Below are 20,095 nucleotides of genomic sequence, written 5' to 3'. Positions count from 1 at the left end.
AGAAACTTTCCTGTATTCTGTATATAAAAAAAGTTCACATTGTTTTCTGCCTGTCCGTGTCGCTCTGTCACCTGGACCGGGGGGGGAGGAGGGGGGGATGGACGGCGTGTGGCCGGGGGGTGCTGCAGCAGAGCTCGGTGCTGCTCCGCAGGGCTGGCCCGACCCGGAGCTTTGCGCTCTCCCCGCGCTGCAGCCGCACTTTGACCGCTCGCTTCCCTTTTCCTCCCGTCCTTGCGCGAAGCCCTGGGCCCGCGGCGCTCGCTCGCTCGGAGCAGCACGGAGCCTTCTTCCTCTTTTCCTCCTCCCCTTCCTCCCTGCCCTCGGGATGGGTTGGTGGCTGCCGGCTGCGGGGCTGCTCTGCGCGCTGCTCTGCGCGCTGCTCCGCTTCGCCCTGCGCGGCCCCGCGCCGCCGCTCGCCCTCCCCTCGCTGCGCGGCCGCACCGCCATCGTCACCGGTGAGCGCGGGGCGCTGCGCGGGGCCGCCCGGCTCCGGCTCGCGGCTCACGTGCTCTGCTCTGTTCCGTTCCGTTCCGCTCCGCAGGGGGAAGCGGCGGGATCGGGGAGGCCGCGGCGCGGGAGCTGGCGCGGGGCGGAGCGCGCGTGGTGCTGGCAACGCGCAACGCGCTGCGGGGAGAGGCGGCCGCACGGCGCATCCGGAGGGTGAGAGCCGGCGGGAGCGGGGGGGACGGGGCACAAAAGGCGGCCCTGAGCCCCTCCCTGGGGTATCCCACGGGACATCCTTGGGACACCTCCGGGGTACCCCCCCGGCACTCCCAGTGTCACCCTGTGTGCCCCATGGGGCATTCCCGGTGCGCCCCCAGTGCCCCCCCAGCACACCCCTATGGCACATCCCCCGGGGTCCCTAAGATACCCACCCCTTCAGCACCCCTGTGGCACATCCCTGGTGTGCTCCCATAGGACAGCCCCGTCGCACAGCCCCAGTGAACACCCCCGTGTGCCCCTGCACACCCCCTTGCTCATCCCTAGAACATCCGCACAGCACATCCCTGAACATCCTCATGGGACATCTCAGCATAACCCCACCTCAACGCACCCTTAGGACACCTCTATGGGCCTTCCTCAGTGTACCCCCCTCCAGCATCCCCTTGTGCACCCATAGGACCCCATGACCCATCCCTGGATGCCCCTATGGTCCATCCCCACGGGACCTCCCCGGCTCACCCCTAGGACCCCCCCTTGGCACACCCCAGATACACGTGGTGCATCCTCATGGGACATTCCACTGTACCCCCCCCCCAGTGCCTCTAGGACACCCACATGGGCCACCCCACAGCCGTTCCCATACCCCCCAGCACCCCCTCCCTCCCCAAAGCATCAGGACCTAGGACCTGCTCCTGCCCCCTCCACCCACAGGACACGGGGAACCCTGAAGTGCTCTTCATGCCGCTGGACCTCAGCAGCCTCCGCTCGGTGCGCGCCTTCGCCGCATCCTTCCTGCAGCGGGAGCCCCACCTGCACCTCCTCATCAACAACGCCGGTGAGCAGCAGAGCCCTGCATTACACGGGGACCCCCAAACCCAGCACCCCCAAACCCAGCACCCACACCACGCGCTGCGCACCCAGGGGTGAGCGCCGGGGGCACGACGGAGGACGGTTTCAGCCTGCCCTTCCAGGTGAACCACCTGGGCCACTTCCTGCTGACCCAACTGCTGCTGCAGCGCCTGCAGAGCAGCGCCCCGAGCCGCGTGGTCATCGTCGCCTCCTCTGCGCACTGCGCCGGCCGCCTGCACATGGCCGAGCTCGGCCGCTCGCCCCGCGGCCCCTTCGCTGCCTTCCAGGATTACTGTGACAGCAAGCTGGCCAACGTGCTGCACGCCCGGCAGCTGGCAGCGCGCCTGCAAGGCACCGGGGTCACCGCCTACGCCGTGCACCCAGGTATGGGCAGCTCCGTGCCAAGCGGTTTGCTTGTTGCACGCTTGCACAGAGCACCCCTTCGCACGGAGCATCCCTGTGCATGGTGTTCCCTTTGCACTGAGCATCCCTGTGTGCTGCGCATCTTTTACACAGTTCGCCTTTTTGCACGGCGTCCCTTTGCATGTCTCAGCCCTTTGCACACTGCATCCCTCTGCACGATTCATCCTATTGCGCAGTGCATCCCTCTGCATGGAGCACCCCTCTGTGCAGCACACCCTTTCCACAGTTCATCTGCACAGCGTCCTTTTGCATGCCATATCCCTTTGCACAGTGCATCCCTTTGCACAGCACATCTGCTTGCACAGTGCAACATTCCGCACAGCGCATTGCTTTGCATGCTGCGTCTCTTTGCTGGTGGGTCCCCTCCCCACCGGTGCCTGCTGCAATGCACCCCCTTCCCCTCTCCCTGCAGGTTTTGTCAACACGCAGCTGTTCCGCCACGCACCGCTCTGGCTGCAGCCGCTGTGGACGCCGCTCTCCCGGTTCTGTTTCCGCAGTGCAGCCGAGGGCGCGCGCACAGTGCTGTTCTGTGCCACGCAGGACGGCCTCGAGCCCTTCAGCGGCTGCTACTTCGCTGACTGCCGCCCGCTGCAGCCCTGGGCTCAGGGCAGGGACGATGCTGCAGCACGGGAGCTGTGGGACCGCAGCGAGAGGCTGCTGGGGCTGCAGCCCTCCTTGTGCACACCTGCGGAATAAACACGTCCTGCAGCTGCGTTGCACTGTGGCTTGCAGCTCCCCAAGCTGCCCCCATGCAGTGCGTGCCATCCTCTGCACGCCATCCTGTGCACACTTGCACAAGCAGCAGAACAGCTCATCCAGCCTTGCAAAGTGCACGTGCTGCAGTGCAGCACACCCTGCCTTGCACAGACATGCCTTGCTGCAGCACGCACACTGTCTTGCATGCATGCACATGCTGTGCGCCTTGTTCATGCATGCAAATGGTGCAGTGTGCACACCCTGCCTTCCTTTGTATACGCTGCAGTGCCGCTTGTCTGGCCTTGCATATGCACACAAATGCTGCAGTGTGAACGCGCTCTGCTTTGCACAGTGCAACAAACCACACTGTAGTGTGCACATGCCACCATGCACATACTGCACTGCACTGCACACACTGCAACGTAACATGCCATACTGCACACATGCTGCAATGCACACACTGCAATAAACCATGCTGTACTGTGCAAACACACCCACATCCAGTTGTGCACTCACTGCACACGCTGCATTGCACACACTCTGCCTTGCACCTGCACAAACATGCAGCCTGCACACACACATATAGTATATGCCTTGCACTGCATCTGCCCTGCCTTGCACACATGCACACACTGCACTGCACACGCATGCATACATTGCACTGCACGTGTGCCGAACTTCACATGCTGCACTGCACACGCTGCATTTGCACACACCCTGCCTTGCACATAACGCACCTGCTGCTGTGCACAGGCTGCACAGGCCATCCCCTGCCTTGCACGTGCCCTGCCTTGCACACCCTTCCCTTGCACTGCACACGCGCTGCCCAGCACCCGCCGCCATTGCCCCATTTGCTCTCCGCACACTGCGCACGCGCCGCGCAGCTCCCCAAGATGGCGGCCGCCCCTGGCCCCGCCCCTCCGCCCGGCGCCCACCTCCCCAAGATGGCGCCCACCTCCCCAAGATGGCGCCCACCTCCCCAAGATGGCGCCCACCTCCCCAAGATGGCGGCCGGCCGTGACCCCGCCCTCACGCGCGGCGCCCACCTCTCCAAGATGGCGGCCGCCCTGTAGGCGGGGCGGCGCGGCGCGGGGCGGGCCGGGTGCGGGCGGGAGGCGGCGGTGGCGGAGCCGTTCCGTGGGCAGCATGGGCAACTGCCACACGGTGGGGCCCAACGAGGCGCTGGTGGTGTCAGGTACGGGCGGGGCTGAGGGGCTGTGGCTGGAAGGGAATCCGGGGGGCAGTGTGCGGGCGGGGCGGAGCCCTCCGCTCTGCGCGTGGGGGACGCGGGGTGGGGCCGCCCTGAGAGCGCCGTGCCCGGGCTGGGGCTGCGGCAGGCCTGGGCGTGGGGGTCACCGCGTGAGGGGGCACCTGTGGCACTGGGTGAGGGAGGGACGCGTGGCATTGGTGTGGCACTGGCTGCTGGGGCAGCGATGCTTCCCTCGGCACTCCCGTCGGTCCCCGATAAGAGAGCCCTTCAGAAGAGTGCAGTGCTGTGATGGAAACCAAGAAGCCGTCCTCCAGCTGCACCGGCACATCGTGCAGGTTGGAGGGTTTGCTGTAACCTCTGTTCCTTCCCGAAGATCGCAGCACACAGCTCGCAGGACGGCCCAGCGGGAATTCGTAGCGGCTGCTCGCAGGGAGCAGAGAGCTGGGGCTGCTCCTGGATGCAACAGTGTGCCCTGGGAGGAGGGCACAGCCCAGCCCTGGGATGCGGAGAGGGCTCAGTGCCACCCCTGGATGCAGCTCTGCTGCTGTCCCCTGAGAGCATCGGCTCCTCAGCACCCCTGACCTGAGCAGGAGTGTGCAGCCCTGGGTTCCGGGAGCTCGAGTGATCTATATGCAGAACAGAGAGAGCTGACGGCACCCAGCGCTTAATTGGGTGATAGCAGGTCAGATCTGCGAAAGAGAGGAGTAATCTGACAGCACGTCGTGTCAACAGCTGTCTCTTGGCTTGCCGTCATACAACGTTTTCTGAGCTCCTTCTTTTCGCTGGTGAGAGGCCTCAGGCCCCTCAGCACCAGGAGCAGTGGCCGTACCCTGAGAGCATGTGTGCACGCAGAAATCCACAGCCTTATTTGGGAAGCGGCCTCCAGGGCACGGCCAGTGCTGCACTCCATCCTTCCCGCTTGAGCAATGCTCATTTCCTTCTAAGAATCCGCCCTCGGTCAGGCAATCCACGCAGAGCCCAGGCGCGGTGGGAATGCTCCGGGGAGCTGAGCGAGGTGATGACGGTGCTGTCTGCAATTTGAATCTAACGTTGCAGAAGGAGCCGTGAGCTTCCCTCTGGGGCTTGATGCAGGCCCTGGGGAGGCTTTGGCTCCTTGCAGGCTGCTCCTGGGCAGAGCCCTGTGTTCGGAGAAGCAATACCTACTCACCCTGACGTCAGGCTTCCCGTGAGATACACAGCTCGTTTCCAAGTGCGTAATGGTTTTCAGTTACAGTCTGGTTGAACGCAGCCGTTGTGGCTCAGGGATCAATCCGCTAATGCTGAAATCTGACACTAATATTTCTGCAGAGCCTCATCGTAAGGAGATGTCATATTTAATGGCTGCGCTCATCTTACAGCTCCCGTGAGCCAGCAGTGCAAACAGTGCAGAGCTCGGCAGCCGGGCAGCAGCTGGGACACCTGGAGGTGCACTATGGGGCAGGTTGTGCAGAGCACAGTGCTGGTGGGGCAGCAGGGTGCTGCTTCAGCTGGAGGTCGGGGTGTGAAAGGAGAAGCAATAGGGCCCAGCTCCGCTCCTCCTTAGTGCAGCTCCTCTGGGGCCCTTTGATCTCAGAGGAAGGGAAGAGCTGGCAGCTGATTCTAGTTTTGTGTCAACATTTCCTGTCAGGCCCCAGCAGTTAGGGAATGTTAACCCTTCCCGACCTGATCTGAGCGCTCACGTCCTCTTGCTGCGTCTCTCTCATTCCGAAGAGAGGAACTGTCTGTGAGCCAGTGTGCCATAAAAACAGAACGGTTGCTTGTATGCGTTTTGAAAGCCAGAAGTCAAGTCTTCTGGAGGCTCTGCAATCCCTTCCTGCTCTGCAGGAGTCCTGCAGTCCTCTTCTCAGATACTGTAAAGTCGATATGAGCCTGCCTGGAAAACCATTGCCAGGGAACTCGACAGTGGCTCACTGTTCAGCTGAAGGGATTTATCAAGTAAGTGCCTTGTTTTGGCTTGGGTGGTGGAATCGAGAATGTGCTTATTGAATTTGCAGATGACATTGAGCTGGGAATGGATTCGAGAGCTTTGAGAGCAGGATTAGGATCAAAGTGAACTTGACAGCTCGGCCAAATGGCCTGAAAGAGGTACAGTGCAGTTCAGTGAAGGGAAATGCAGAGAGTGCTGCTTAGGTGAGAGCAACCAGTCGCATGAGAACAGAGCAAGAGAAGGCCCAGGCTGTCTCCTGCAGGAAGGGACCTGGGAGATTGCAATGTCCAAGTCCCTTCAGAGAGGATAGCAGGAGAAGAGGTGGGCAGAGCGGACTCGGGACTTTCCTTTTGTTTCTGGGAGGAATTTTGGGGTAGCATCTCAGCAGCTTTGATGAGTTGGGTTTCGTTCTTCTCTGGGTTTCTGTTTACAAGATGGGTTCAGCCGAAGATGTGCTTTGCAAACTCTGTAACAGCGATACCGAGTTGGAAATGGTTGGTTTTGATTTGGATTACCTCCAGAACAAGCTCACCAGCACAACCTGCGCTTCCCTGGCGTAGTGACCATCAAAGGATTACATGGACCCGTCTCGGAACCCTGCATCTGATGAATTCATTTCGTTAACCTTGTATGAGGCACGAGGACGAAGCCTGATTGATATTCACAGTGGCACCTAAGAACCAGACACTGATTTTAGTCTAGACCCTGCTTTATTACATGAGTTTCTTTGCGTATGCCTTTGCCTTTTCCTCTCCTCTACGTCTGTGTTCAGCAGTGTTCCCAGCAATCACTCTGGTTGTTTCCCAGCAACAGTTCCCTGCACCTACCGAAGAGCTCCGTTTATCTACAGACCCTCAAATGGTTCATCTTAATTTCATCAAAACCAGACGATATGTTTTCTCTTGCCTCTGGGAAACCGTGCTTGAATGCGGGACCCCTTCATCTGGGAAGAGGCCAAACTGGCTGGCAGCTGCCTGGCCGTGAATCCCCCGTTTGTAGCAGGCCTGGCCGCAGCACGCTGCGTCCGGAAAGCACGGGGATGTTTGTGGAAAGGACGGCCAAGTGGCTGTGAGACCCAGCCCGGGGGAACAGCGGGTGTATTATAGCTGAAAAATGCACCTCCTCTGCCAAATCCCATTGTGCAAGAGGGGTTATTCTTCAGCCTTGCAAGGATTTCACTTTGCGGGTTCCTTTTTCACTTGATCTCTGAGACTTGGCAAAGAGGCTGCAAGAAGTGCAATGGAAAATTAGCCATCGTGGATTACCGGGACAGAGCTCTGCTGCACTCCAATGTCCAGCTTGCAGGAAAGCAACCAGCTGGCATCCCACCCCTCTTTAACGGCTTTAGTTTCCCTGGTTTTCTTGTGCACTGAATGCTTCTTGATGTACAGCATGGAACAATTGCCAGAGGTTCAGTGGAGATCTAACAGCCATGTGGATGCTGTGCAGTGAAATCCCATGCAGAGCTGCTTTCCCTGCTGCCAGGAGCACCTCCCCTCCTGTCCTTGGGAAACAAGGGTCTGCTGACGGGCCATGCTGTCCTCCAACAAATGTTAACGGGCATTGCAATGCAATGCTGTGGGATTGCTCTGCTTGCAACTCTCTCTGTTTGGGTGCAGGGTTCTCCCTGACACGTGGGTGTAATGGCTCCGTCTGTGTCCATCCCGCTGTGCAGGTGGCTGCTGCGGCTCTGACGTGAAGCAGTATGTGTACGGAGGCTGGGCCTGGGCCTGGTGGTGCATCACGGACACCCAGAGGTAAGGAGACCCAGAGGTAACCCACCGCCTTGCTTGTGGGTCTGGAGGACAGGCCAGGGAGCCGTCCCTGCAGGGCTGTCAATATCTGTAGGAGCACAGGGCTGGCCAGCACGTGGGAAACCGTGGGTGAGCATCGGCCCTGCACTCTGCCTTTGGCTGCAGCCCCCTCCTGCTGCTCGGCTCTGTTTTTCGTGCTCACTGCTGTCACCACGAGAGCAGACTGTGTTCCTGTTGAAAAGCACGGGATTTCCTTTCCCCCCCTTTCCTCAGTCATGGACTTTGCTCGTCTCTGAATTAACGTGCTGTGGTACTGCTGCTGTGGCTCTTCGTCTTTAGGGCCTGTGGGGATGTTGCTAAGTGTGCCTCTGTCCTAACACCTCCCTCACACTCAGACGCAGGTTTCTGCCTATGTCAAATAGAACAGAGAAAGGATAAAGACGTGACTTTTGGGTTTTTTGCACTAAGTGAAGGCCAGAGGTTGCAGCTAACCTTCTCCCCCCCGTGTCCGTGTGTTGCCACCAGCAGACAGCCAGCATGCTGCTGCCCTCGCCCTGCACACGGTGCACAGCCATCAATGCTGCTCACCTGGCTCAGCCAGCTTGCTGCTGGCAACGGGCTCACAGCTCTCAGCTCCTTCCCTGGGTGCCTGGGACGCGGGATGGCTGCAGGGGCCGAGAGCAGCACTGCATGAGGAGTCTCAGCTAACACCCTCTGCCTTGGCCCAGGCTCTCCGGCAATGCTGCTATTAACTTGTGAAGCTGAGCAAAGGGTGAGTCCAGGTTAGAGAGCTGCTTGCCAGGAACGAGCTGTCATGTGCTAGAGGTCTGTGCACTGTCTGGCAAATGGGGCCTGGACAGGATTGCCAGCACCCAAGCAAATATTTTACTTTAAAATCTATACCCCCAGGTCATGCCGCGGGGTTTAATTCTCCTTTTGAGTCTGGAGTCTTTCCCAAATACTGTAAGCTGTGGTTCCACAAATGGAACCTGCTGCATTCACATGAGCAAGGCAGATTTCTTCCTTTGAAATGAGGGCATCTTTTTTGGAACTGTGAATGAGACAGCAGCAATTGTGTCGCTGTCAGCGGCACCCCGCCAGGTAGCACCAACCTGGGGACAAAAGGAACGCTTGGAGCTGGCAGGGCGCTGGGCTCTTATCCTGCTGCAACCTTGAGGGCTGAGGGGGGGGAAAAAAAAAAGGAAAAATCTTGTCCCTGTGTTGAGGTCAGAAATAAAAGCAGCCAGAGGGGCAGTGCCTCGCAGGGAACCAAATGGCGTTATTCAGCTTCTCAGGACAGCACTTGGAAGCACCTTCTCTCCTCAGCGCCTTAGCCAGGGGTGTGTAGCCAGATCCCTGGTGCTTTTATTTTGCTGGCCCATCTTTCATGTTGGCGTGGAGGCAGCTAAGCTATTACAGCAAATTATTTTCTGTGTTCAAAGTGGTGCAGCAGAAAATTCCGGCTGACTTCAGGATGGCAGTGCAGGTGGGTCACAGGGGGCACCTTCATCTGCACGGTGAGACCCCAGCCTCTTTAACCTCACTAAAAACCAGAGCCAGATGCTGAGAGCTCCCTGCAGCGTGAGGGAGGCCGTGCCCAGCATTACAGAGTCCAGGGAGCAGCAGTGGGAGAGATGCAAACTGAACAGGGAAAAGCCAAAACCTGAAAGTCCCGTCTGTCCTTTGTAACGAGTGTCTTACTCTCTGGTAACCGCTTTGTGTATTTGCTGTCCCACCCTTGTTCCTCGCTGCTCAGACTGTCTTTGGAGGTTATGACCATCCTCTGTCGCTGTGAGAATATTGAGACGTCGGAGGGGGTCCCACTGTACGTAACAGGGGTTGCACAGGTAATAATCCACCAGCTTCCTAACATCGTGTCTGACTATTTCTGCCTCTGTTTTGAGCAGCAGCAACAGCAGCAGCAGCAGGACAACATAAAAACTAATGGTTTTCTAATGGGACAGTGAGCATCTCAGCACCTTCCTCTCCTACCCGATTGCTCTGGGGTGCACTCCACAGTGCGTAGGTAATGCAGACAGATGCATACTTGGCAAATTCCAAATTCAGCGTTGCTGTGCCGGCTCCTGATAGTGCTGCAGACGTTTGCTCCAGCTGTAACCCTTCCCTCGGCAACGCTGTTTGCATCGCGTGCAGAAATGCATCTGGCTGCAAACGGGCAAGGCTGGGTTTTGCACAGCCCTTGGGGAAGGTGGGAAGCCGAGCTTTGTGTCGTTTCAAAAGGAAGTCTGCACCCACGTGGGGAAATGGCAGCTCTCTGGTTTTGAATACGAATTTCCACTGAGCCCTCCCTCCTCCGCACAGAGGCAGTGCCCGTTTTGGACGCTGTCGCATTTAAAAGCACAGCACGGAGCCCTTGGGTGAGTTGCAGCACAGAGGAGTGGTGCTTGCTCTGTGCCGTGAGCAGGTACAGACCAGCGTCACAGCAATCCCCCAGCTTCCCTGGGACTTGCCAGCTAGGAGGCAGCACAGCATTTAATTTAAATTAAAGGTACGGATTAGGCCTTCGGAAGTCCTGCGCCAGCTGATTAAAGCAGCGAGCGCATATGGCACAAAACGCCTGTGCACATCCTGGACAGCGGGACCTTGTGTTATCAGCTCCCAGCTTGCGTGCCAGTTCAATTAGGACAGCGGCCAGGGCAGGCTTGGGCTCGCAGGGATTTGTGTGAGCACCCCACCAATCCCAAACACGCCCACGGCGTGCACGTTGCAGCCCCGTGCCACCCGCTCATGCTTTGGATGCTTGAGCTAATGCTGACCAACGTGGGCACGCTGCCCCGTTGCTCTGTGTCCCGGTGCGTTCCCAGCTCGGTGCAGCTGCTCCAATCTATGGGCTGTGCTGCCTGGAGCACAGCTCGTGCGTCACCGTGTTGTGAGCTGCAGATCTGGCCGCAGCACCTTCAGCCCTTACCAAAAGCAAGGTGTGCTTTTGGCTGCCTGACCCCAAAGGAGCTGGAGTCACGCGACCCAAAGGCAAATAGGCAAAGTAGGGGGAGTGAGGGAGGTGAAGGAGTAGGGCTGTGTTAATGCTAACCCAGTGAGGGAGAAGGCACGGCTGCTTCTTGCAGCATCAGCATCAGGGTTTGCCAAACACCGGGGTGACACAGGGTGGGTGCACCTGGGCTCCGTGCTGTGCCTTTAAAGCAGTGACAGCAGCCAGAGCTGAGGACCCAAAGCTCCTGGCTGCCTCGCCAGCCCTGCTGGTAAATTGCCTTTAAGTGGTATTTGGAAATCTCTTTTCCTTTTGTCCAGAGTGTCTTGTCTGTCTCCAGTCACATACAGTCTGTGCCTGTCTCGCATTACCTGTAGGAGTGCGGCCTGTAGCCGGGGGCAGGAGGTGCAGGGGAAGGCAGAGTGTGTGTAACCTGGAAACGTGCAAATATTTTACGTTTTTTGGCAGGATTTCCCTAGAGATAATGACGTTACAGCCCAGGTGTGAGGACGTAGAGACGGCGGAGGGGGTAGCTTTAACTGTCACGGGTGTGGCACAGGTACAGTAACTCCAACACATCATTTCAGGAATGCATGTCTCTAACTTGTATCTGCCTTTCCCCCTTACAAGGTTGCTGTTGTCCGGGAACAGAAGCCAACTGCTCTGAAGCAAATTCTTGTACAAAACCACACCGTCCTCTTTGGTCGGAGCATGTAAATGTTGTGACGGGGGTTGTGGCCTCCCCTCTCCCCACAGTCGCTCCTCTTTTCCCAGTCTCTCGTTTGTCCCCGTGGCAGATGAGGTGTGTGCAGGTGACTTCATCTGTCTGCGCCGTGCCGTGGTGCCCTCGGGGCTGTGTGACACTGCAGGGCTGAGCCGTTCGCTCCTGGGATGAGTTGCTTTGCATTATTAGCGGTAGCGCGTGGGTCTTGTTCTTCACGGTGGGTTCAAGCTTAAAGAAAGAACTCAATCTCTCAGGGCAGCGAAATGAGTGTACGAAATTTCTGGCTTGGATCGAGTTTTGGTTGTCTCGAGCCTTCTTCAGACGCGGCCAAAAATCTCACGTGCACCAGGAGCTGCCCCTGCTGCAGCCCTTTTATGACTGCGCTGCGGAGATTGCACCCTGTGCTTTTCCAGGAGCTCTTTGCTTGGCCCTGAGCGGACGTGGCAGTGTAACCACGGCTCCGTGTGCGCAACTGAGGGCGTGCTCAGCCAGGAGCAGTGTCTGCGTCACACCTGTGGCATCGGCTCTGTCTTTGCATGGTTGGAGAAATGCATGCACCCCTGCCTCCCTCGCACACGTTCCATAGAGCTCCATCTTCTGTCTGGTAACGCTCCTTCCTGGGAGGGATTTCTGTGAAGCCCTTTTTAGCTTTGTACTGGGACATCCTCCCACTGCCCGCAGCAGGACTGGGCTGGGCAGCGCGTGCAGGCAGAAGGCTGCACCACCAGGAGCCTTGCTTTAAAAATGCAGCTCCGAATCCATCTCATTCAGGTTCTTCTCTCTTCCCATTGTTGTTTTTCTTTGATTATTGTGGGTTGTTTTTTTTTTTTTCTCCTGCTGTCAATTCATTCACTTTAAAGACTTGGTCCGGTTTAGGTTGGTGAGATGTGTGGAACGCAGAGCCTGTCCTGTGCCAGTGCTCTGAGCCTCAAGCTCGGTGCATTCTCTCTGCCCACCCCTTGCAGAGGATGCCTCTGGCTGGAGCCAGGTGTGTGCTCTCACCCCTGTTTCATTGAGGCTCTCTGGTCTGAACGGCGTTCGAAGGTGCACCGACTGCTGTAGTGCCCTGTTCTGCAATACTGGAAATCAGCTGGGCACAAATCGCTCAACCCGATTTTGCTTTGCACAACCTTTGCTTGGGATGGAGCTGATAGCTCCGTTCTTTGGGCTGACGGGGCTCCAGAGCTGCTGGCTGGGTTGTTCTCTGTGCCTTGCTCCTGGGGTGCTGCTGGGCCCTCCTGTCTGAGCAGCAGCCGATGTTTGCTGAGAGGTGAGCCTTGTGCGTGGCTGGAGCAGCTCTCCCAGCTCCTGCTTGCTTGGAAAGTGCAAACTGGAGCGGGGACACGGCCCTGGGAGGAGCACAGAGGTCTCACAAAGAGCTGTCCCACTCACCTGAGGTTTCAGTGTTTCTTTGTGGGATCAGGGGTAGCGTTGTGGTGTTGAGCTTGTCACCTCACAGACCTAGAAATAGCTGTGTTGCTTTTACAGGCACTTAAAGCCCGAATATGGGTCTGGCAGGTGGCAGGATGAGGTCTGTAGGTCGTGAACCCACCAAGAGCACACAGTGGGGCCCCCAGGGGGGTCTCATTTGGAAGTCTTTGAGTCAGGATGATGCTGGGCTCACAGGCAGCAGCAGCCAGAGCTCGTGGGACAGGACATAGCATGCCACCAGGTTCTCTGGGGACAGAGAGTTGTCCCCACCACGAGCGCTGCCCAGTCCTGCTGTCTCCATCAGAGGGTGCTGTGGGACTTGCTCAGCACCCAGCCGTGCTGGCTGCCTGCCCCTATGGCCCTGCTCCCTCCCCTGGTGCTGCCAGACACACAGACATCCTTATGTCCTGGGCCACCCGGAGCTGCCACTTTGGCTGTGCACTCAGGAACTGGGGCTGTGTGCTGCACCTCTGCTGCCTGGCATACCCAGTGGGGATTTTAACCCAGTGGGACAGGCCCTGGGAATTGGCACCAGATGGTGAGGAGCAGGCTGGCCAGGCACTGGCCACCACAAATGGGGGCACATGGAGCCCCCAGACATGTGCAGGCCAAACCCAGTGTGCTGTGGCCATCTTGTCTCATCCTTCCTTGCAGGGAACACCACGTGGAACCCCCGTTCCCATCAGTAGCATGGGGACCTGGCAGCCTGGTGGTGGTACTGCTGCTTCTGCTGCTGCTGCTGCTGCTCTTGGGTGTCTGCCCCGCCTTAGACAGGCACATTCAGCCCCTTTGGTTTTGTCTCCTGTCTCCAGGTGAAGATAATGACCGAGAAGGAGCTCCTGGCTGTGGCCTGTGAGCAGTTCTTGGGGAAGAACGTGCAGGATGTGAAGAACGTGGTCCTTCAGACACTGGAGGGGCATCTGCGCTCCATCCTAGGTGCGGATGGGCTCACAGTCTTGCAGGCATCTTGAGCAGCTTTCTCCCCCTGTGCTGGCGGATCCCAGCAGTATTGCTGCCACCGTGGCAGGCCACAGTGGGTGCTTCCTCTGCTGACTGCAGATGTGGCAGCTTAGATTGTTCCTCCCCTCCAGCAGCTCCTGCTGTGCTGCTGCGTATTGTGATAAATGAGTTTTCGGTGCCTGCAATAAGAGATGTCTGAGTCCCCGCGGGTTGCAGGTAGCCTGTGTGTGGCTGCTCTTCTGAGATGCTGATGTGCAGAACGAGGGCTGGGCAGCGAGCTGTGCCCTTGTGCCCAGAGCTGACCTCGCTGTTTGTGTGATATGGGACAATTAGGATGTTGCTGAGACCCACGCTGTTATGTGCTGCCTGTTCCAAATAAAGTGCTTTGCCTGCCTTCCCTCTGCAGGAACCCTGACGGTGGAGCAGATCTACCAGGATAGGGACCAGTTTGCCAAGCTGGTGCGGGAGGTGGCAGCTCCAGATGTGGGTCGCATGGGTATCGAGATCCTGAGCTTTACCATCAAGGTACGCCCAGATGTGGTGCACGACACTGTGGGGCAGCCAGCCGTGCTTTGGAAGCAGTGACAGAGCCTGGCCCTGGCTCTCCCGCTGCGGCTGATGGAAAAGCCATGGCTGACAGCCTGCCCCAGCCCTCCGGGAGTTTCCATGACAGCCGCTGCAACGTGCCCTGCATCCAGGCAGCACTCTGCAAACAGGAGAAGCTCGCTGCTGGCTGAGCCCCTGGGGCTGGAGGGAGGATGCCAGGAGAGCCTGTCTCTCCCTGTGGCGCCTGGTTCTGCTTGGCAGCAGGCTGACATGGCTCTTCCTGACCCTGGCCCAACGAATGATCTCTCTGAGCTCCAGCGGGAAGGCAGCAAGATGGAGTCGCTCGTTTGAAGCAGCTGTGACTTATCTTCCCCTCTTCAGGATGTCTATGATAAAGTGGATTACCTGAGCTCCCTGGGAAAGACTCAGACTGCAGCTGTCCGAAGGGATGCAGACATCGGCGTAGCGGAAGCCGAGCGAGATGCTGGCATTCGGGTGAGTGCAGGGCCGTGCCGAGCTTCCCAGAGCAGTGTTTTGCTCCAGCTGCACACCCTTGAGCTCTGCTCTCCGTTTTCTCTCTGCAGGAGGCAGAGTGCAAGAAGGAAATGTTGGATGTCAAGTTCATGGCAGATACTAAAATAGCAGATTCCAAGCGTGCTTTTGAATTGCAGAAGGCTGCCTTTGCTGAAGAGGTCAACATTAAGGTGAGAGGTATCTGACAGCCTGCTGGTGTTCCCTGGTTTGCAATGGTGTTGGTTGCTCCGAGGCTTTCCAGCTTCCTCCCTCTGCATGTTTAGAGAGCTGGGACTGGAGAACCCAGGTTTGTTTGTCACGGTGCACGCTCCTTGCAGCAGATTCCTCTCCTGCCCCGTTGCCATCACTTATGTGGGACTGGGAGGAGATGGAAGGATGGGAAGAGTCGCCCAAGTTGAACCCAGAGCTGGTTTTGCTCAAGTACTGAGGGAAGAGTACACAGAGAAGGACTGCAAGGGCAGCACTGGGGACTGGGACGTCACTCCTGGGTGGAGATTTGACCCACGTCTGGTTTCAGAGCCTTAAGGGTCCTTATGTCTGCACCCAGGAGATGGTGGCCGAGCCCCCTGTTCTCCTCTCTCCCACGTGCAGACGGCTGAGGCCCAGCTGGCCTACGAGCTCCAGAGTGCCCGGGAGCAGCAGAAGATCCGCCAGGAGGAGATAGAAATCGAGGTGGTGCAACGCAAGAAGCAGATCGATGTCGAAGAGAAGGAGATCATCCGGAAGGAGAAGGAGCTGATAGCCACTGTGAAGCGGCCGGCTGAGGCCGAAGCCTACCGCATCCAGCAGATCGCCGAGGGGGAGAAGTGAGTGAACCCCGAGCTGGTGGGGGTTGGGGGGGGGCACAGGGGGACGGGTCCTGTGCCCAGCTGTGTGCTGGGCTGGGGTGGGAGCACAGTGCTGTGACCCAGCTTGCAGGCTGATGCTGGAGATCTTAGCTGCTGTAGGGCTGGCTTTGCCTTTTCAGGGTAAGGCAAGTCCTCCTGGCTCAGGCGGAGGCGGAGAAGATCCGCAAGATCGGAGAAGCAGAGGCCTTTGTGATTGAGGCCATCGGGATGGCAGAGGCCGAGGGGATGAAGCTGAAGGCCGAAGCGCTCCAGAGCTACGGGGAAGCCGCCCAGCTGGCTCTGGTGCTGGATGCGCTGCCTGAGGTGAGGAGGGAGCAGCTTTCCCCTGCTCAGGGCTGGAGGTGGGGAGTTCCAGGCTGGGTCAGGTCTCCTGGAGGCACAGAGAGCCCCACGTGGTGTGCAGCTCCTCACCCTGTGGGTCTGACCGGCAGCTCTGTGGCTGCGTGCTCATCCCACGCTCCTTCCCTGCCTCCCCAGATTGCTGCCAAAGTGGCTGCTCCGCTCTCCAGAGTGGATGAGATCGTTGTTCTCAGCGGGGAGAGCAGCAACCTGACGTCCGAGGTGAACCGTCTGCTGGCTGAGATCCCCGCCTCTGTGCGTGCCATCACCGGCGTGGACCTCACAAAGGTGAGCTGGGCACCAGCAGCTGCCAGTTCCTCTTGGGGTGCGGGGACGTGCCCTGAATTGTTCAGATTTTAGGCAGCCTCTCCCTTCTGCAGCTCCCTGCCTCCCCCTCCAGCCCTAACAGCTTCTCTCTGTCCCTCCCACAGATTCCCCTGATCCAGAAAGCCACTGGGGCCCAGGCATGAGACCCAAAGCACGTGAAGATCACTCCCTGTTATGCACTCCGACATCAACTGCCTTCAACACTTGGGAATTCCTTTTATATCAAAGACAATTGGAGTTTCGTTTTTAAGCTCTGGTGCCTTATTTTGTAGGGCCAGAAAGATGCATGTTCAATCAGCCGATCTTTTTGTTACCGAGGGTGGGAGGAGATTTATTTTCTAACTAGCTGTACATTGTATGCAGCCGGTGTTTGGCTCTGGTCCGCAGTTAGGACTGGCAGCTTGTCTGGCGTTGCTGTTCTCTGTCCTCAGGAGCTCGCAGCAGGGGCTCGGCGAGATGTGTGCAGGCACCAGGACCTGCTCTGGGCTCCCTGCCCTCCCACTGCGGGGCACTGCCCAGACCCCCGCTGCTGCCCACAAGCTGGGTTTGTGGTCGGCTTTCCACGTCTGTTTGTCTTGCCTGCAGCCTGGGCACGGCTTCCCGGAGGCCGCGGTCCCACCCTGGTAGGGTGACGCCGGGGCACTGCCAGGACTCGGTGCCCGCTCCCATCCTGCCTTCCCTCAGGGAATTTCCTGCTGGCGTCTTGCTCAGCCCTGAGCCGGGTCCCTTGGTGCCGTGCTGCTCCCCCACCCTTAGGTTCCCTGACCTCAAAGACCGCTGCAGGGCGGCCGTGCTGCAGAAATCCCAAGAAGTAGCGTTGTGCCAAAGCTGTTCCATTGTGCCAGAGGGAGGCAAACCACCCAGGCTGCTGTCCCCGAGTGCCACCGTGCCTCTCACCTCTGCCACCGGAGCAAGGGTCTGCATGGCACGGGAGGGCACAGGGCGCTGCAGTGGGGCCACGTTCCTCCTGGAGCTGACCTGAGCCTGAGCAGCCGCGCTCCTGCAAACCCCCCACCCACCTGGCAGCCCGCGGCTTTGCTGTCCCCTCTGTGTCCCCTACAGTGCCACCAGGAGCAGGCACAGACCCTCACCCGCCCCGTGTTTGTCCTGCCGCCTGTATTTGCTGTGGCTGTGCCTAAAGATGTGTGCACCGAGTCCCAGCTGCTGGGGGTGGGGGGTGCCCCACACGTGTGCGTCCGTGTCACCCCGTTTGCAGCAGGGTGCCTGCTGGGTGCGGAGACCCAGGCCCGCTCTGCCCTGGCAGTGCCACGTTGTCCCCTCCCTGTTGCTGTACGGGGGGGGCCAGGCCTTATCAGCCCCCAGCTTGTGGCTGCTGGTCCCGATCTGGCGCTGGCCGAGGGGCGTGCCGGGCAAGGCACCCTATCTACGTGCGTGTGCATGCCTGCGCTGTGTCACTGCTGTGCGATAATAAAGCCTGTCACCTCGTGCCCCTCTCGTCTTGTGCCTTCTGTCCCCCCCTTCCACACCCCCCGTGTCTTCGCTTTCCTGGCAGCCCACCTCGCCCGCCCTCAGGTGTCCCCGCCATCACCATGTCCCCATGGTCCCCTCGTTGTGTCCCCAGGGCTGCTCCCTCCTGGTTCTGTGTGAGGTTCAAGCCCCGTCCTGTTCCGCTGTGCAGAGTGACAGCAGCTCCCTCTGTGTCACCCAAGGAGCCCATCGCTGTGGGGGCCAAAGGCTCCGTCTGTCCCCAGGCTGGTGGCGCTGCACTGTCCCCACCAGCTCTGCTGCCAGCCCTGGGCAGCACTCACAGGTGTGAGAGATAGAGAAGGGCTTTCACCGGGGTCTGCAGCAGCAGGGGAAGGGAGAACGGTCGTAAACAGTGAGAGCATGGATGAGATGGGCTGTGAGGATGGCACTTCCCAGGGAGGGGGCTGAGGGGTGGGCGCAGGGTGCCCAGGGGAGCTGATGCTTCATCCCTGGAGGTGCACAAGGCCGGGCTGGGCGCAGCCTGGGGGTGCCCATGGAAGGGATCGGATAGAGCAGCCCGAAGTCCCCTCCAGAACAAACCACACTGTGACTCCGTGTCCTGGGACACCCCTGACCCCAACCCTGCACTGGTGGCTCTGCTGGTACCTGTCCTCCCCATGTGAGTGGGGACATCCAGCACCAGGGGGGCTCTGCAGACACAGTCGCCTCGTGCCCCCGAGCCCCTCCATGTCCCCACAAGGGCTGGATGGGACAGAGGGGCCCCCCCGTCTGCACGCCCCAGGCAGGGTGGCTCTGCAGATAGGTGGGTGGGGATGGGTTGGTGGCTTCTTATCTGCAGCCAGACACAGCCCTGCAGCTCTTGGGGGGGGGATTGCAGTACCAAAGCCCCCACAGCTGCTCTGTGGTTCTGCCCTGGGGGTCACACGTTTGGTGGTGCAGGGACATGGGGCAGGGCTGAGTGAGCACAAGGGATGGGGACACTTGGGGACACTTTGGCAAAGTCCCTGCTCTGAGTGCTGGAAGCTTGTGCTGCCGTCTGGGGACATTCATGTGACAACAAGGGCCAAACAGAGCAGGGGACAGCCCCTTGTAGTCCCCAGGTCCTGGTGTCCTCATGTTGCTGGGGACACACTGGCACTGGCAGCTGTGCCACCTCCTGCCGTGGTCTGGCCACGCTGCCCCTGTCACCCAGCGGGGACAGCAGGGCTGGGAACACCTCGCACCCCAGGGCAGGGTCCCCAGTAGCCACCCACTGCTGCTTATCGGGGTCTCCAAGCACACAGCGCCAGTGGGGACTTATCACATCCCTGCAGGTGGCTTCCAGGAATGCCACCATGTCCCTGCCCCGCTGGCACAAACAGTGCAATGGATGGTGCTGGCTGCAGGATGGGACCCTGGGGGGGGACACACGGAGCTGAGGACATGTATGGACAGAGCCACACACAGGCAGGTGGCACACATGGCCAGACACAGGTGTGGCTGTTTGGGGACACACATGGCCAGGGGTCACAAACAGCCACAGTCATGCACAACAAGCTGACACAACCCTCCTGGGGACACATGGATCTGTCCCTTGGGGTAGCATCTGTGACACAAGGACATACTGGGCACCAGTTTGCGATGGGCAGCTCCCAGTCTGGGATGAAGGACAGAGGGCTCTGGGGGGGATCCAGCAGGGGGTGGCCCCTGGGACCCCCCTGTCCTTGTGTCCCCCACAGGCAGAGCTTTGTGAGATGGCACAGAGCTGCTGGGGGCTGCCCCCCCGCACCCGGGCACGAAGGGGTTACGGGGCCACACCAGCTGTGCCGTGCAGATGCGAGATATGCAGATGAGGCCATGCAGGTTTTATAAAGTGGGTGCAGCAGCAGCACCCCACAAAGCAGCGGGGTCACCCCAAGAGGTGGGTGCTGCCTATGGGGACACAGCGGGGTGGTGGTGGTGGCACTTTGGGGACGGGGTGACACTAACGATGCTCTCCTCTCGTTTAGGTGCTGCTCACCTCGCTGCCCGCCGCCCTGGGCTGGATATCATCATATACTGTAAGTTCACTATGAGACACTACAGTATAGATGATGTACTCCCCTGGGCTGCACCTGACCCCGGGAGCTGCTCCGTGGGACCGCAGTGTGGGGCACAGGGGGGTTACGGGGCACACAGCGGAGTGCATGCAGCCAAGGATCCATGGCTGGCAGGGAAACCGTTACCATTACTGAGTTTAGTAATGGTAACGGTTCTGCTGACGGCCAGGCATGCAGCGTGGCACAGATCGGCGTGGGTTGGTGTGGATCACTGTGGGTTGGTGTGGATCACCATGGGTTGGTGTGGGTTGGCATGGGCTGGTGTGGGTCCGTGTGAGTTGGTGGTGCGAAGTCAATAAAGTTGGTGATAGCACAGCGGTGGCGGCTCCTTCCCTTGGGTCCTGGGTGTGGGTCAGTGTTGGGGTGTGGGGGGGGTATGGGGTGGGA

General features: G+C 59.2%; 2 protein-coding genes and 1 long non-coding RNA gene across 10 annotated transcripts; all 3 read left to right on the top strand.

The window, feature by feature from the left end:
- On the top strand, positions 87 to 2,644 carry DHRS13 (dehydrogenase/reductase 13). Of its 2 annotated transcripts, XM_021415644.1 has the most exons (5): positions 87 to 455; positions 542 to 660; positions 1,375 to 1,498; positions 1,585 to 1,896; positions 2,348 to 2,644. In XM_021415644.1, exons 1-5 carry the CDS (start codon positions 98 to 100, stop codon positions 2,629 to 2,631), a joined length of 1,197 nt encoding a protein of 398 aa, XP_021271319.1. In that variant the 5' UTR covers positions 87 to 97; the 3' UTR covers positions 2,632 to 2,644. The 2 variants fall into 2 exon arrangements, with proteins under 2 accessions (XP_021271319.1, XP_021271318.1); XM_021415643.1 differs by having other exon boundaries at positions 1,585 to 2,644.
- FLOT2 (flotillin 2) lies at positions 3,673 to 17,629 on the top strand. 7 transcript variants are annotated; one of them, XM_021415645.1, is made up of 11 exons: positions 3,673 to 3,826; positions 7,444 to 7,525; positions 10,941 to 11,031; positions 13,440 to 13,563; positions 13,994 to 14,112; positions 14,515 to 14,628; positions 14,718 to 14,837; positions 15,259 to 15,473; positions 15,635 to 15,818; positions 15,993 to 16,142; positions 16,286 to 17,629. In XM_021415645.1, the coding sequence occupies exons 1-11, from the start codon at positions 3,778 to 3,780 to the stop codon at positions 16,322 to 16,324; spliced, it is 1,287 nt and encodes a 428-aa protein (XP_021271320.1). In that variant the 5' UTR covers positions 3,673 to 3,777; the 3' UTR covers positions 16,325 to 17,629. The 7 variants fall into 7 exon arrangements, with proteins under 7 accessions (XP_021271320.1, XP_021271321.1, XP_021271322.1 ...); XM_021415646.1 differs by lacking the exon at positions 10,941 to 11,031 and adding an exon at positions 9,279 to 9,369; XM_021415647.1 differs by lacking the exon at positions 3,673 to 3,826 and adding an exon at positions 5,542 to 5,776.
- LOC110407873 lies at positions 19,012 to 20,021 on the top strand. Its single transcript, XR_002444062.1, has 2 exons — positions 19,012 to 19,530; positions 19,619 to 20,021. It is a non-coding gene; the product is annotated as an uncharacterized LOC110407873 (long non-coding RNA).

Source organism: Numida meleagris, chromosome 18 (genome assembly GCF_002078875.1).
Source record: "Numida meleagris isolate 19003 breed g44 Domestic line chromosome 18, NumMel1.0, whole genome shotgun sequence".
In the NCBI taxonomy this organism is placed as follows: Eukaryota; Metazoa; Chordata; class Aves; order Galliformes; family Numididae; genus Numida; species Numida meleagris.
Note: the sequence above shows the minus strand (reverse complement) of the source record. Positions and strands in the feature narration are given on the sequence as shown.

Bases quoted from the DNA above. Each gene is read 5' to 3' on its own strand.
- DHRS13 (XM_021415643.1), top strand. From the start codon at position 98: ATGGACGGCGTGTGGCCGGGGGGTGCTGCAGCAGAGCTCGGTGCTGCT. The intron at 456-541 runs GTGAGCGCGGGG...TCCGCTCCGCAG, and splicing joins CCGCACCGCCATCGTCACCG to GGGGAAGCGGCGGGATCGGG. The intron at 661-1,374 runs GTGAGAGCCGGC...CTCCACCCACAG, and splicing joins CCGCACGGCGCATCCGGAGG to GACACGGGGAACCCTGAAGT.
- FLOT2 (XM_021415645.1), top strand. From the start codon at position 3,778: ATGGGCAACTGCCACACGGTGGGGCCCAACGAGGCGCTGGTGGTGTCA. The intron at 3,827-7,443 runs GTACGGGCGGGG...CCCGCTGTGCAG, and splicing joins CGAGGCGCTGGTGGTGTCAG to GTGGCTGCTGCGGCTCTGAC. The intron at 14,113-14,514 runs GTACGCCCAGAT...TCCCCTCTTCAG, and splicing joins TCCTGAGCTTTACCATCAAG to GATGTCTATGATAAAGTGGA.